The sequence below is a fragment of the Garra rufa genome, chromosome 2, assembly GCF_049309525.1.
Source record: "Garra rufa chromosome 2, GarRuf1.0, whole genome shotgun sequence".
In the NCBI taxonomy this organism is placed as follows: domain Eukaryota; kingdom Metazoa; phylum Chordata; class Actinopteri; order Cypriniformes; family Cyprinidae; genus Garra; species Garra rufa.
The window spans coordinates 24762001-24778535 of record NC_133362.1 but is presented as its reverse complement, the minus strand read 5'-3'; the positions used below and the strand labels follow the sequence as shown (position 1 = coordinate 24778535).

The 16535-nt window shown below is 36.6% G+C and overlaps 1 protein-coding gene across 1 annotated transcript in view; it reads right to left on the bottom strand.

The window, feature by feature from the left end:
* LOC141325326 (heparan-alpha-glucosaminide N-acetyltransferase) overlaps nucleotides 1–15936 on the bottom strand; it is a 52401-nt gene extending 36465 nt beyond the window's left edge. Inside the window, exons 1-8 of the mRNA XM_073833931.1 lie at nucleotides 15804–15936; nucleotides 15619–15713; nucleotides 15415–15536; nucleotides 14280–14398; nucleotides 9351–9420; nucleotides 8888–8954; nucleotides 5979–6058; nucleotides 522–598 (exon numbers count right to left, since the gene is read on the bottom strand). Of these exons, the coding sequence (XP_073690032.1) occupies nucleotides 522–598; nucleotides 5979–6058; nucleotides 8888–8954; nucleotides 9351–9420; nucleotides 14280–14398; nucleotides 15415–15536; nucleotides 15619–15713; nucleotides 15804–15882 (709 nt within the window). The 5' untranslated portion in view covers nucleotides 15883–15936. The remainder of the gene's footprint in view (nucleotides 1–521; nucleotides 599–5978; nucleotides 6059–8887; nucleotides 8955–9350; nucleotides 9421–14279; nucleotides 14399–15414; nucleotides 15537–15618; nucleotides 15714–15803) is intronic.
* Between the last annotated feature and the right edge of the window lie 599 nt (nucleotides 15937–16535).

The window sequence follows — 16535 nt, the reverse complement described above, 5'->3', positions numbered from 1 at the left end:
AGCTTTGTGTAAGCTTGATGTATGGTTTGTTAGGATAGGACAATATTTGGCCGAGATACATCTATTTGAAAATCTGAAATCTAAGGGTGCAAAAAATCAAAATACTGAGAAAATCACCTTTAAAGTTGTCCAAATTAAGTTCTTAACAATGCATATTACTAATCAAAAATTACATTTGGATAGGTTTACAGTAGGAATTTTACAAAAAATCTTCATGGAACATGATCTTTACTTAATTTCCTAATGATTTTTGACATAAAAGAAAAATCAATAATTTTGACCCATACAATGTATTTTTGGCTATTGCTACAAATATACCCCAGCGACTTAAGACTGGTTTTGTGGTCCAGGGTCACACACACACACACACACACACACACATATATATATATATATATATATGCACATTTTGATACATTTGCAGTAATTTTGCAGTTGCAATATGGAGTCGTGTATAGATTGAAAATTAGAGATATTATCCCAGATCATCATATATGTAACCAATCAGTAAAATAACTCACCATTCCAAGGTGCATGATGAAAAAACCAGTATCCACCTCCACCATAGTTCACAAATACCATGACCGTCAGGGAGAAACTGTAAACAAAATGACACATTTCACAATTTAACCAGAATATGGAGTATTTTTTAATTCAAATATATTTCAGTAAATAATATTAAGCAAATATTAATGCTTAATACTGTTAACAAGCAGAATTTCAACAAAGATTTTGACAAAAGATGCCAGAAGCTCTTTAACTTGTTGATTCTTCTTTTCATTTGATTTTTTTTTTTTTTTTTTACCAAATGACATTCTGAATATTCTTACAATTTATGACCTACAACATACGTTACCATTCAAAGGTTTGGGTTTAGTAAGATTTTGTTTTAAAGAAATTAATATATTCATTCATCAAGGATGCATCAAACTGATCAAAAGTGACAAAAATGATAAATTATCTTTACAATATCCTTGGGTACCCCAACTGTCACTTGCACATCTGAGGTACACTGTATCAGTATTATGGATCATAAGGCCAAAGGGTGTGGCATTTGTTTTATATATCAGAGACGAAATGCTGTGTAAGGTAATGCAACCTAAGCATTATGAATCACTCAGGAAATGAACGGTTGTCCTCTGAATCGCCTCACCCAGAAGTGCTGACTAAAGCCCTCCGCTGTAATTTATTGTAGACGTGTAACTTAGCGCAAGGAAGCCAAGCTGCAACTTACTGTGCATGATGGAACACTACATTGAATTAGCAACAGCAGGAGATGCTTTTTATTGCACGTCAGAAAATGCATGTTCGCACTATACAGCATAAATATACCCGTGGACATGACATTGATTTTTGTGATCAGACCCTAAGACAACACCTCAGCTATTAACACTTGGATTGCGTTGAATTGCATTCTCTTTGGTTTCTCTGTATAAGAACATACTGAGAAACTAAAGCGCTGTATGGACCTTCAGATAAACTTCGCTTTATCTAAACGATCTAAATTTTTCCTCACCAAATTCAATTAGGAGATCAGAACAGAGACCATTACTGCTCCTTTTAGGCCTAACCTGCTGATACAAGATTTTAATCACATGCCATCCTCTAAAGAGCACTATTAAAGTAAGCATGTCTTTGTCTTTCTTCTCTCTCTCTTTTACACACATACTTTTTCACACACACACTTTGCGACTGCATCCATTAGTATCCATAGTAACGATGACAAAGGTTAAGTCATTTTCAAGATGAGACTATGGCACAATGTTTGCAATATAGCATGTTATAGCCAATCATTTTAATTAAAAACCCCTCAGTGTTTGGGAGGCTTTTACTCTCTTGAAAAAAAAACCCTTCCAGGGCAAGTTAAGCATTTTATTGCTTTAAGCTTCCTTTGTCTTTCTGTCATAACCTGTAAGTCACCAAAAAACTGCAACAGACACTAAAACAATGTTGTGTCTTTGTGTTGCCTCTTATTAACCACTGCTGTTAACAAGTACAAAATGTATTTTGGCAGGAACTCCCAGTGTATATTTGTCATTGTCATTTTATTCCAGAGCTATAGCTCTTTGTAATCCCTGAGTGGGCACATTTGTAATTTATATACACTGCAGTTTTCACTGCAAAAAGCCTGAGATTTCAAATAAAAATAGTACAGGTAACAGTTGAATACTTCAGTATGACAAATGCAATGGGAGTGCAACATAAAAATCTTTTACATTCAAAATAAATTACGTAGTTGATGCTAATCATTTGTGATTTGTAATGTATATAAACACATTTGTGATTAATATATATGGATATGGAAATACTTAAATATGTCAAAATATTAGTTGAATAAAATAACTTACAATGGGAGTACGATTCACATTCAAAATATAGCTGCAAGCAGCAATTATTGTGGTCAAGCACTACATAAGCAAGGTAACAAGCATCAGACCAACTGCACCAATGAGCAATTGAAGCCATTTAAAGATGATTTTAGTCAGCATGTCTAAAAAATCATATACAACCACTAGTAACTTACAATGTGATTAACTTTTGACCAATAGGTGGCGCTGTTATCAAATTGATTGCATGTGTTCTGTGTGAGGTGGCAATGGTACACACAAAGATTGGTGTCAATATGTCAAAGGTTTGCAGAAATACAGCCTCAGAGTCATTTTGGCATCATGTCTCAAATTTGTTGCGGCGCTATCCAAAAACTGTTTTGTCTATCGACACGAAAACCATACCTTTTTGTCAGCACAGTCTGAAGGTGATCTGACTCAAATTTGGTGAAAATCAGACAAACAGTCTAGGAGGAGTTAGAAAATCAAAATGGCGGACAGTTTGGCTGAGTATGGCAAAATTGGTATTTAAAGTTCTCGGGATGACCCAAGAATTTTTTTTATAGCAGAGATTATTACAATAGGCTAATTTAATCAAAAGTTATTAGCATTTTTGGAAATCTCATTAATAATAGTTAATGGCTTTACATTAATGGTTTATCACTTTTGACCAATAGATGGCACTGTTACCAAATTGATGTGGCATGGTTAGTGTGAGGTGGCAATGACATATGTGACCCTGGACCACAAAACCAGTCATAGATGTAAATTTGTCGAAACTGGGATTCTTATGTCATCTGAAAGCTGAGTAAATAAGCTTCTCATTGATATACGGCTTTGTTAAAATAGGACAATGTTTGTCTGAGATACAACTGTCTGAGTGTGCAAAAAAATCTAAATATTGAGAAAATCGCCTTAAAAGTTGAGCTTTACTTAATATGCTAATGATTTTTGGCATAAAAGAAAAATCGATCATTTTGACCCATACAATGTATTTTTGGCTATTGCTACAAATATACATGTGCTACTTAAGACTGGTTTTGTGGTCCAGGGTCACATATGTCAAAGCTTTGCAGAGATACATCCTTTGATACAGTTTGGCATCATTCAAGCAAATCCGTTGATGTGTTAAAATGATTGTTTCGTATAACAACACCAATGCGACACAAAATATAGCATTTTACAACAAAATTCAAAAAAGGCGATGGCCAAAATGGCTGACATGCGAAAACTGGATATGGTGCACCAAATCAAGAGACCAGTTTTGTGATTTTTGGCCAAACCATTCAAAAGTTACATGCAAAAATGACCATTTTTCATATCTCCTGACTACTAGGTGGCGCTATGCCAAAACTGTGCAGGATCGCCTCAGGTCATGGTTATTATAATGCACACCAAGTATGGTCTCAATACACTAAAGTGTTGTGGAGATACAGCCTCACGTCCATTTTGGCGTGCTCTTCGTAAAATTTCTTTGCGTTATTCGAGAACGGTTTGAGTAATCTACTTGAGTTCCATAACTTTTATCCAGGTCTCAAGATGATCTCAGCTAATTTTGGTGAATTAAAAATTGTGAAAAATCTTGACATGCTTCTAAACTTTCTGGTTCAAGTTATTAGCATAAACATATGTGCAAATTTGAACTATTAGTGGCGCTAGAGGGTTTAAGTTACAGACTTCAAATTTGCTATGGTTAATGTTGAGACTGTCCTCTATCTGTGTGCCAAATTTCATAACTTTCCTGCAAGCGTTATGCCAACACCTTTGGTGCTTGGCCCCTAATTAAATTACATAATTAAAGGGATAGTTTATCAAAAATTTTAATTCTGGATCCAAAGAGATGATGGTCCCCATTGAATATGAAAAAATCTATGATGACCATCAGCTACTTGGTTACTCACATTCTTCAAAATATCTTATTTTTTTTGTGTTTGGCAGAAAAAAGAAATTCATACAGGTTTGGAACATCATCTAAAGGTGAGTAAATGATGACAGAAATTTTATTTTTGGTTGTCTATCTGATTCATGCCAGTCACCAAGTACAAAACGAAAATGTTTATGAAGAGTAAAGAGATGTAAGTTAGCAAAATGTCTTGTTTCTGCTACGGAAAGTACAGAGTATATTTAACTAAATGAGCACATTTGCTGTTAGCATAACTTACCATCACAAAACCACAAACGTCAATTTGTAATCACAAATATGAGGAAACTGGCTGCAGGCTTTTGGCCGGCGAGATTAAAAACCAGATCCTTTTTAAAAAATTAAAATGCAAACAAAGTCTACAGTTATACTATATATCATGTTGATGGCAACTGATGAATTGAGGGCGCTGTTCTTCAGCTTGGAGAAAAACCGTAGCCGCAACAATTTCACCAGGGCGGTGGGCAGATGACAGATGCTTCTGTCTTCAGTGAAAAGTTTTGACTCATTGCTGGACAGGCCATATTTCATGTTATACAGCAAGGGAGTTGCAACACTACAGGCTTTCTCTAGGCTGATATTCTTGCAAAGAGCCAAAGACAACCACTGACATTATTAAGATCCGTGTATAGCCAAATCCCATGTCCCATGTGAATTTGGTAGTGTTGATTTTGTTTTGGACCCACAATAGCTGCTAAGCTCTTGTGAAATATCATGCATGTGTTGCAGAATCCAATATTACCTCGGCATCATGAATCAACGGACCTGACAAGCCAGCTGTGATGTCATCCTCTGAGTCTATATGTATGAGATGATGTCTATATCATATTCAAATTCAACATTCTGATGCCAGATTACAGAATACTTAGGCTGAAATAAAGGAAACGTTGAACAAAGAAGCAAAGTCTCCAGCCAGACTGACAAAACCATTAGGCTTAACAAGGAAATGGACTGTTTCTTTTCCAAGAGTAAAAGCAGGTATAGACTGAGAGGGAACATCTGTTTTTATCAGCACTGCGGTTTACAAGGAATATCATTACGAATGTGAATGGAGCATTTATGAATGGCGCCAAAACTTTCACAGAAAGAGACCGTGAAAAAACAAAAGTATGGTGACGGGCAATTCTAAGAACCATAAAAGCTTGTTATTCTTACTGTCATTGATAGTACAAATTGCCACTGGTGATTGCTATCTGAAAAGCACTTTTGCAACACACATGGATTATCCATTACACAAATCTTGATCTAGGAAGTCATATCCTCTCCAGCTCCAGATCTACAGCCTGCTGAATATGTGCTGATATGCTGCTTGTATTATTACATCAATTACTGGGAAGTGAGAGGTCAAAACCGTAGCAGCTTCCTGTTTCGAGTGAGGCGTGCTTCTGCGTTTGCCCCCGAGCCACTATCAAGCCCTGCTGGGCTTCCCGATTAAATCACATCACCCTTGCTCAACAGCAATCCACTGTTCCCCTGCACAGAGGCAAAATATATTAGAGATGATGCCTAGAGCGACCTCTGTAAACAATGGCCCGAGTGAGTGTATGTCCAGCCTGTGACCTCTTACAATCTCTTTAGTCCCACAATACATTCTCTGAGTGAATGTGGCCGTCAAGTCAATGACAATTGATAGGTATTAATAAGTTCATGGAATTTAGAGAGTTCAAGTGGTTCAAAATTAAGTTACCATTTTAGGCCAAATAACTGAAAAGCCATTTTTTGGCACATACCCTCGAAATGTGTCCAGTGACTTCAGTCTTGATGACTTTGGTTTGCTTTTGTCCACAGATTGTTCATTATTTGCCTCATCCTAAAAAGACAAAAATGTTTTAGTTTGTTTAGATATATTTCTGGTCAAAATTATTCATACCCCTGGCAAATTCTGAATTAAAGTTACTTTTATTCAATCAGCAAGGGATTTTTTGACCGGAAATGACACAGGCTTCTCCCAAAAGATAATAAGACGATGTACAAGAGGCATCATTGTGGAAAAAAATATTTCTCAGCTTTTATTTACATTTGAACAAAAAGTGGCATGTCCAAAATTATTCATACCCTTTGCAAACTGTCACAGTCTATGGGAAAATCCAAAGTTCTATACCATTCCAAATAGTCCAAGCTGTTCTAAAGCATCCTAATTACCCTGATTCATTGGGAACAGCTGTTTTAATCAACTCAACAGGTGAAAAACAGAAGCTCTCTGCTGTTGGTTTGTGGACAGTCATGGCTAAGGCAAAGGAGCTCACTGAGGACCTGGGCTGTGCATTGTGGCTGCTCACAAGTCAGGAAAGGGTTATAAGACCATATCTAAATGTTTTGAAGCTCCAGTGGCTACAGTGCAAAGTATTATTAAAAAATACAAGACGTTCCGCACTGTGTAAAATCTCAGAGGACGTGGTTGGAAGCCAAAAGTGACACCTGTGCTGGCCAGGAGGATAGTGAGAGAGGTAAAAAAGAATCCAAGGATCACCACCAAGGCTATCCTGATGAATCTGTGCTCTGCTGGTGGCAACATCTCAAGGCAGACAGTCCAACAAACACTGCACACCACTGGGTTCCACGGACGCAGACCAAGGAGGACACTACTTCTCCAGATAAGGCACACAAAAGCCCGCTTGGCCTTTGCAAATGCTCATCTGGACAAAGAAGAAGACTTCTGGTCTTCTGTTTTAGGGTCAGATGAAACAAAAATTGAATTGTTTGAACACAATGATGTAGCCTTCATTTGGCGTAAAAAAGGAGAAGCCTTAGAAAAGGAGAATCCTAAGAACACCATCCCCACTGTCAAACATGGTGGTGGGAACCTAATGTTTTGGGGGGGGGGGGGGGCATGAAAAAGGAGCAATACATCAAAATTATCAACAACAACATCAGGCAGTCTGCAGAGAAACTTTGCTTGGGCACCAGTGGACATTTCAGCACGACAACGACCCAAAACACACAGAAAAAGTGGTGAACAAATGGTTAGCAGACAAAAACATTAACGTTTTGCAGTGGCCCAGTCAGAGTCCTGACTTAAATCCAATTGAGAATCTGTGGAGGGAACTAAAGATCAGGGTGATGGCAAGGAGACCCTCCAACCTGAAAGAGTTGGAGCTCATCGCTAAAGATGAATGGGCAAAAATACCAGTGGAGACATGCAAAAAGTTGGTTAGCAATTATAGGAAGTGTCTGATTGCTGTAATAGCCAATAAAGGCTTTTCTATTGATTATTGAGAAGGGTATGAATAATTTTGGACATGCCACTTTTTGTTCAAATGTAAATAAAAGATGAGTAATATTTTTTTCCACAATAATTCCTCTTGTACATCGTCTTATTATCTTCTGGGAGACGTTTGTGTCATTTCTAATAAAAAAAAAAACTTGCTGGTTGAATAAAAGTAACTTTAAGTCAGAATTTGCCAGGGGTATGAATAATTTCGGGCTTGACTGTATATATACACACACATATACATACTTAGCACTTGACACTGATTTGTTAGGAAAAAGTATTGATTATGGTTTGTCCAAACTGATCTCATGATAAAACGTACCTGTGGGAACTTTTTTACGAGATGCGTAATACATACCACCATGTACATTTCATATGCGTTGTGAGATGACCACTCAGTGGCGTTAAAAGAGTGTTTGTTTTTTCCCCCGGAACAGATGAACGTACATATGGCACGTTTTATGTGATGTTAGTTTTGTAAGTGTCACCGCAGTTCTGACTTGACTTCTGAAATGTCCGTTGAGTGATGCTATAACTTTAACACTACGTCACGTATCACAACGTACCATCTGTACTACAACTAAACCTACCCAATAATATGAACAAAAGCAAATGTGACGTAAAAACGCAATCGTAAGCATGCCATTTTAGCTTGTTTTTTGATCTCTCATCTTTCAGCTCTTTCATCATGAGTCATGTTTTTCACAGGATTCTCACCCAAGGATTCCAATTCTGTGCCGGCTAAACTACTTATGCCTGGAAAGCCAAACATATGGAGTTGTAATCATAACTGTGTACGAAAACGATTACAAGTGCTTACTGTTTTATCGCCGCTAGTGTTCTTTTCTGTTAAAAACTGCAGTGATATGTAGTTATTGGTATGTATTTCATTTTTCATATTTTTGTGAAAGTTCCCACAGGTACGTTTTTGTTGTGAGATCAGGTAGCAACCGGTTTGTCAAATGAGCATACTATAAATATATATTAATGATCAATATCAGTCATTGCTTTGGCCATGTTTGTGGAGCATGAGCAGCCTAGTACATGTTTGGGAAGCATGAATAGTTTCTCTCATTTCCAAAGAAATATGTTCCCATTCACCATATGGTCTTGTGATGGCAGTTAGATTCATCACAAAGGAATTAGCATTACCCTCTTCCTGCTCTGGCTCTCCAAACAACTGGATGATAGACCGCAGACAAAGCTAATCAAACTCTCAGACCAGGACAATCAAACAAGATCTCAGAAAATTAAACTATATCCTCTACAAGGCTCCTTGGATATCTCTATCAGACGTTTGCATTTTAGATGTGATCATCCTGGAAATTGGAGATTACAATGGCTATGAACTAACCATAAACAAATGCACAGTGTATGATGCATAACATCTGTTCCTATTGTATCATGCATGAACCGTTTTGCCCTCACCATTTCTATGGAGTTTTGAGACCCACGACGGCATCTGCGTTTCTTTAGCTTCTGTATACAGCTCCATCTGTAGTGGTATAAAACAGTATTTTATTGTGAAACCAACTTAATCAACTTTTAGAAAAGCTATACTGCTCAAAAGTTTGGTTTTGAAAGAAGGCTGTTAGGCTCAACCAATGCTACATTTATTTGATAAAAATAACGGCTAAAAAACTGCTTTCTATTTAATATATTTTTAAATGTATTTTATTCTTGCGATGTCAAAACTGAATTTTCAGAAAGTTCAATAGAATAGCATTTATTTAAAATATAACTCTTCCACAGCATTATAAATGTCTTTACTGTCACTTTTGATTAATTTAATGCATCCTTGCTGAATAAAAGTATTCATTCCTTAAAAAAATCTTATTAACCACAAAATTTTGAACCGCAGTGTAACTGGAAAAACAAGTAATATTGTTACCTGAGTATATAAGGCAAAGAAGCCCAAAATACAGCAATAGAAGCCAGAATCAAGAATGCCGCCAACAGCGCTGAGGAATCAATATCAAATACATGAGAGCAATGATTATACAAACAACTTCTGCTGTTTTTGTGAGTATTACAAGGAGAACTTGTTTTTATATTGTTTATCAATAAGGATTCTGTGAATGTTCTTGAAGACAGCAACTATTCTGTTACAGTAATTAAAAATAAAGGGTTACAAACATGATCAGTTTCTACGATTTTCTCAGCCTTTGCTCTGAACAGCCTCTGTCACCCATGCTGTGCCACAAGGGAGCTCTCAAGAATCCAGCAGTGTCCTTTTATGTAATCTGAAACCAGTCTATAGGCGTACAATCAATCTATGAAACCCTAGCCTTGGGTCTCCAATAAGGCCATGCACTGAGGCAATATTTTCACAGTGCATGATGGAATGGATCATATTGGCTGTCAGAGGCCGTCCTCCAAGATACTGACTGCTTAAGGGAAGGGAAGGTGTAAAACGGGAAGCAAAAATGCCTCATAACTATTTGGAAGCTGTACAGACGTCTTTATTGAATTTGTGTATATGGTGAGATAAAACGAAAGTCAGACTGGAGCATTTGATATACTTTTTCACTTTCCATGAAACTAAATTGAGTTGTTACATAATGCTTACATAAGGGCTAAATTGGAAGCTCACCGTTTATCATCTTTTATAATCAAAACATGGACAAAAGCCCTCACACAGAATATTATGGCTAATCAAATGGACATGTTGCACGCGGTGATCTCAAGCAATTACTTTTCAATGGCACAGTGGAGACCTTTTGCGGAAAAACAAACACAGAAAGGACCATTTGATCAAAGTGTGAATACACTTGATGACACAAGGGGAAACAGTGAAACTGTGATGATACTATAGTGATGACTGAGCGCAGGAGCCTGGACAAACTGGCCCTGAGATAAATAAACACTGCGTGTACTTCCAACACCGTGCCCACTTAAGAGTAGCTTTAAGTATGTCATGTTTGTCATGCCTCAAATGTCCTTTAACTTAACACTAGAATTACTGACTTTTTTATTTTTTGGTGAAAGTCCTGAGGTGTGAATCACCCCTGCTGAGATTTTCACACTTCTTCAGCTCGATTCTCCTCCTGCTTTTGTTGTGCAAACACACCCATTTACCTGTGAGGCCTGGCACATTTGCATTTTTTTACTCAGAGTAACTCAGATCCAAGGCAGGCCAAACCTCTGTGTGACATAGAAACCTTCAAAAATGCCTGCCGTATCTATACAAAATATCCCACACATTGACTGACCTGCAAATATTAAAGACACACATTCACATTATATGGGAACACAACTGTTTTATTTGTAAAAAATGTGTGAAAACATGTTCGTACACATACAGAATTATAACACATCACTGAATTATAACACCAAAAGCGAATTTTGTTTTTGTGTGATCGCTCCAGCTTTCAACCATAAAAAAATCTGTCCCTCAGTTCCTGGTTCACCTCTGATCTGTCTTTATTAGTCCCACAAGTGGAAAATCTGCATTGTCATTGCAGAAAAGTAGACAGTGCAAGTCAGAGGGCAATCAGAGGGCAATTGGCACACCTTCTGGGCACCTTCTGGGCAACACCTTTGATTTGATGACAAGGACACGCGGGCAGAACGGGTGAAGACAGACAAATTTGCTGCGATTTCCGACATCTGGACACGCTTCAACAAGAACTGTGCTGAGAGTTTCACTCCAGGAGAACACCTGACCATAGATGAACAGCTGTTCCCTACCAAGGTTCGTTGTCCATTCACACAGTATATTGCAACCAAGCCAGACAAATTTGGGATCAAGTTCTGGATGGCCAGGGATTTGGAGACCAAATATGTTTGCAAGGCATCTCCTTACTTGGGAAAGGACCCCAGTCATCAGAAGGGAGAGAGACTGGCAGAAGCGTGGTCATGAATCTGATGGAGCCATTTTTGGATAATGGGAGAAATGTCACAACGGACAATTTCTTTACTTCACTGTCACTGTCGCACAGACTGCTGGAGCGCAAAACAACGCTACTGGGCACGGTGAATAAAGTCCGACATAAACTTCCTCAACTTGCAAAAGACACTGCACAGCGAGAGGTATTCTCCACTTCAGTGCTTAGAAGTGGCAGTGTCTACTTGACAATTTATGCCCCTAAAAAAAAGAAGACTGTGTGTGTTCTAAGTTCCATGCACCAAAACGTGACGAAAGAAAGAGGAAACCCAACACGATAACAGACTATAACCACATGAAGGTATGTGAATTTGTGTATAATTTTACATATACTCATTACGATAAATACGTCAGGCATTTCTGAAAGTTTGTCACACACATAGGTTTGGCCTGCCTTGGATCTGAGTTATTCTGAGTAAAAAAATGCAAATGTGCCAGGCCTCACAGGTAATGGGTCTGTTTGCACAACAAAAGCAGGAGGACAAAGGCCTGTGAAAATCTCAGCAGGGTGCTTGTAGGTGTTAGGTCCAGGGAATTTACGCAAAATTGCGCAGGTTTAGTAAATCTAGTGTTAAGAGGCAAGAGATACAAATCGGTTGCTAGTGAGAAAACGACTAAAAATAAAGCAACATTCTAAAATAGAAATTTAATCCAGGAGTGTTCAAATTGGGGTCCCTTATTTTGCATATATACATTAACCTAAATAAATAATAAAGTTAACCTAAATAAAATAATGCACTATTTTTTTTAAATACAACTGGATACAATTGGACAGTTAGATCTTTCTCTCTAAAAACAGGTTGAAAATAATTAAATTAATAGTTTTAATCTATTAACAGCCCAAGTTTTAACAGTAAATAAACAAATAAATAAAAAATAAAATCTTCAGAAGTTTTGTGAGGTAGAAAATTTAGAGATTCTTAGGTTTTAGGCTTACAAAGTTCGTTTAAATAAGTAAAATACAATTTTTAACTAAATTTAACAGTACATTAATCACAATTAAAAAAAGAAAAAAACAGAAATAAAATACAGAAAAAAAATGTAATATTGTGAAATATTATTACAGTTTAAAATAATGGTTTTCTAGTTTAATATATTTTAAAATATAATTTATTCTTTAAAGACATATGTCTTTAAAGAAAAACTAATTTTGTAAAAATATTGAATATGTTTTCTTTATTTAAATGACATAATAAAGTATAAAAATATTGATATATATAATTTATTACTTTTATTATCAATGTTGGAAACAGTTGTGCTGCTTAATATTTTTTAATCATTGGTTCTTTTTTAGGATTCTTTGATGAATAAAAAGATAAAAAGAACAACATTTATTCAAAATATAAATCTTTTCTAACAATGTAAGTCTTTGCTATCCTTTTTAATAAACAATTTAACACATCCTTGCTGAATAAAAGTAGTAATAAAAAAAAGAAAAGAAAAAATACTGAGCACAAACTTTTAAATGGTAGTTTATATTGTTACAAAAGATTTCTATTTTAAATTTAAAAAAAAAATGCTTTTCTTTTGAACTTTTTATTAATTAAAGAATCCTGAAAAAATGTATCACAGGTTCCTAAAAAATATTAAGCAGCACAACTGTTGTCAACATTCATAATAGAAGTAATAAATCAGCACATTAGAATGATTTCTGAAGGATCATGTGACACTGAAGACTGAAGATTTATAAAGCTGAAAATTCAGCGTTGCATCGCAGGAATAAATTACATTGTAAAAAAATATATTTATATAGAAATTGTTATTTACATTGAAATAATATTACTGCTTTTTCCTGGATTTTGATTAAAAAATGCTGTCTTGATGACAGTAAGAAACATCTTTAAAAAAAAAACATTAAAAATCATACTGATTATTACTTACAATATAATATCACTCATAATATTTTATGCACACAGTAAAATAGGTCTGTATACCTGAACATATTTAAATCCATTTTTATTTTAGTAAGCAGTCATCCTATTTGGAGGTCTATGGCATAAAATGCTCGAAAACCCACCCTTACAGGTTTCGAGGACAATTGCTGTCGTGTGTTTATTTCTAGTGACAAGTAATACAATAAATGCTTATCATCACTGTCTAATTATCCTCAGTAAATGATCCTACTCTTATTTCACAGTAAATTATGTAACACTAATTGCTTGAGTTGAAAATCAGCAACACTTAAAGTTACTTTCATTAGTGCAGTTCAGTCCAAATGTTAATTAAAGTTTAAGGTTAAGCAAAATAATTACTGTATGTTTGTACAATTTACGGCTTAGTATCATCACAAAACCCAAAGCTGAGGTCAGAGTTTCTATTTTTCAGACCAAGACAGCCTTAAAATATCAGTCTGGAACAAAAAACCCACTAACGGGATCACTCCGGGCAGTGCAATTCAATTGAAAACAGGCTGTTTTTTTGCCGTGCCCTCATCAGTTCTTCTTAATATCTGCTGATCACTAGCACCATCACTTAAGTTGTGAGAGCCCTTTGGAGCTGGAGTGTAATCACCAGCCAGTCCGGCTAATGGAAGCTCATCATATAGCCGGGAGTTTAGTCACACTGGCCATATATCTGACGGATAATGGCTACTTGCCCTTAAAAGTCTGATCTACAACATAATCTGCACTATTGCAAAGTAGACGGCGCATTATGGAGCGTGGTGCTTTCAAAACCCCATTATGCTTTAATCCTTCACGCTCCTCTAATGTATTTCCCACAATGCTCCCCTCCCGGGGCATCTTCCAAAACAAACATGGCAGAAAAAGCTTTTCTTTGAGCCGTTTTTTTTTTTTTTTTCAAGAAACGAGCAGTTTAGCGGATCAATACAGTCTCATCTGACTCCTGGGATATGAGAGAGGCGCTTTCCTGCTGAACTTTGGAACTCAATACGTGTCTTTTTGATGTTTTTAATTACACAACATGCATACTTACGCAGGTACGCGTTATTTGGACTCTTATCCACGGTGAGAGAACAGGTTACATCATTTAGCAGTCCAGACTTTGTCATCCAGAAAGAATAATGGCCAGCTTCCTCAAATGTCTGACTCAGACTAGAGAGGAGAAATAATGTCATCAACATGTAATAAAACACTGATCCATCCATCATCTTGTTATAGCCATGATGATGGTTATTGAATTTTTAACGTTTTGCTTAAAGGGCTTTTCTTTTTTTAAATGTTATTTGCATTTTCTGTTACACATCATCACCACCAGCATTTTCAGTTTTATGAATTTGCTGTTTTCTTGTTAACCATAAATTGTTTGCTGACTGATGTAAGTAACCTGTCATGCAAATGTTAACCTAAAGTAGTAACAAACAAGTATTTATATCGTTTATCACCAATATTTTATGATTGTATTGCATATAAATGCCTCATTGACGTAGCATGGAGTTGAAAACAAACAATGGAATAAAAGGCTGAAGGTGGCCATCTAGAGAGCAAGTTAGAGAACTGCAAGTTTTGAACCCATTTCACCTTTTTCATCCACCAAAATGTGCACTATAAGCCTTTATTGATCGACCTGGGAATGACATAGCGCCCAGCACGTTCTTTGGGGGAGAAAGTAAATCGATAATGGCTCGGTCTGGAAAGGGACCTCACTATCGATCTTAAAGAAGCCCAGGACTAGACCCCAGCCGTACGGCAGGAGAGATACTGTGACTTGTCTTATGAAATCAGACACCCTCGACAACCTATTTGAAAACGTCCCAAACCTTGATGACTGTTTGAGGCCCAGGTTGTCTGTAAATACTGCTACGTTTCTTCCTTCCAACATCAAGCTTTGATGCTTTAATGGTCTTTTTCATCATTATTCCGGTGTCAGCTTGTTAACCCCAAAACGCAGTGGGATCAATGCATAGTGAGGTATTCTCCAAAGGACAGCACTAAAGCCAGGTCACATTCAAGCACATGGTCATAAATAGTCTCAGTGAGTGCAAATGCAATTGGCTGCTATTAGGGCTATATATCTAGCCTATGTAAGGTCGTTCTGTACCTGATTTATAAACAGGGTTATTGAAAAGGCTTCAGTTAGAAAAGATCATTATTTAGGATGTAGTTCTTACCTGCACAGAGTGCCGTTTCCATCCACAGGTGTGATTTTTAGAGTTAGTGTGAATTGTGTGCTCACCACCGCAGAAAAATTGTTCTGGCCATTCCCAATTGTGGCAAGGTGCTGATAAAGACACTGTAGAAGAGGTAGATAGCTGTTATTTAATTGTAGTTTGGAGAATGAAAGTCACTATCAAGACAAAACAATGTTGAAATACCTTATAACAGTAATCTGAGGTGTAGTAAACACTAACGGTGTACGGAAGTTCACTACGGAATATGAGCAACCCCTCATCCATTTTCAGCTTGTAAACTAAAACGGAGAAAGATTTCAGTATCCTATAAATCCAAATATGCTCATTCGTACATATTTGACAAACTTAAAAGTCATATTATGACTTACCTTTATGGTGTCTCTCACACAGCCCTGCTGAGAGAAGGCTGAGAAAAGAGAAAACATGCATTATATTGAGTGTCTTCATTGTTAACCTCAATTCTGCTGTATTTCTTTTTGTGCAAATGAAAAGAAAGAGAGCTCAAAGATCACTGTACATGTGATAACAGTGATCTCTGAGGTGTGTTGGAGACTTTTATTACCAGAAGACACCACAAGAAGATTGAGCTAAGACAGAGCAAAGTATAATGGACTAGGAAGTAGCACGTGCTAGACAAAAAGAATAAAGAACACAGTTAAAAACACCATGTAAGTATGAGGATGATACTTCATATTCATAAAAAGGGTTTGAACCTCCAAAAATGCGCAGTTCAAATGTAGCTTCAAAGAGCTCTAAACGATCCCAGAGGAAGAAGAGTCTTATCCAGCGAAACGATTAGTTAATTTCTATTTTTTTTTTCTTTTTTTTTTTTTACAATTTATATACATTTTAACCTCAACACTCGTCTTGTCTAGCTCTGCGTGAACTCTGTGCATTCCGGGTCAATACGGTTAGGATTATGTTGAAAAACTCCCATCTCATTTTCTCCTTCAACGTCAAAATCGTCCTACATGGCTGTTTTACCTTGTTTTTGTAAAGGGCATCTGATCTTCCTTGCACGTTCACTTTGTAAACACTGGGTCGGTACTTCTACAGCGATGTAGGACGATTTTAAAGTTGGAGAAGAAAATGAGATGGGA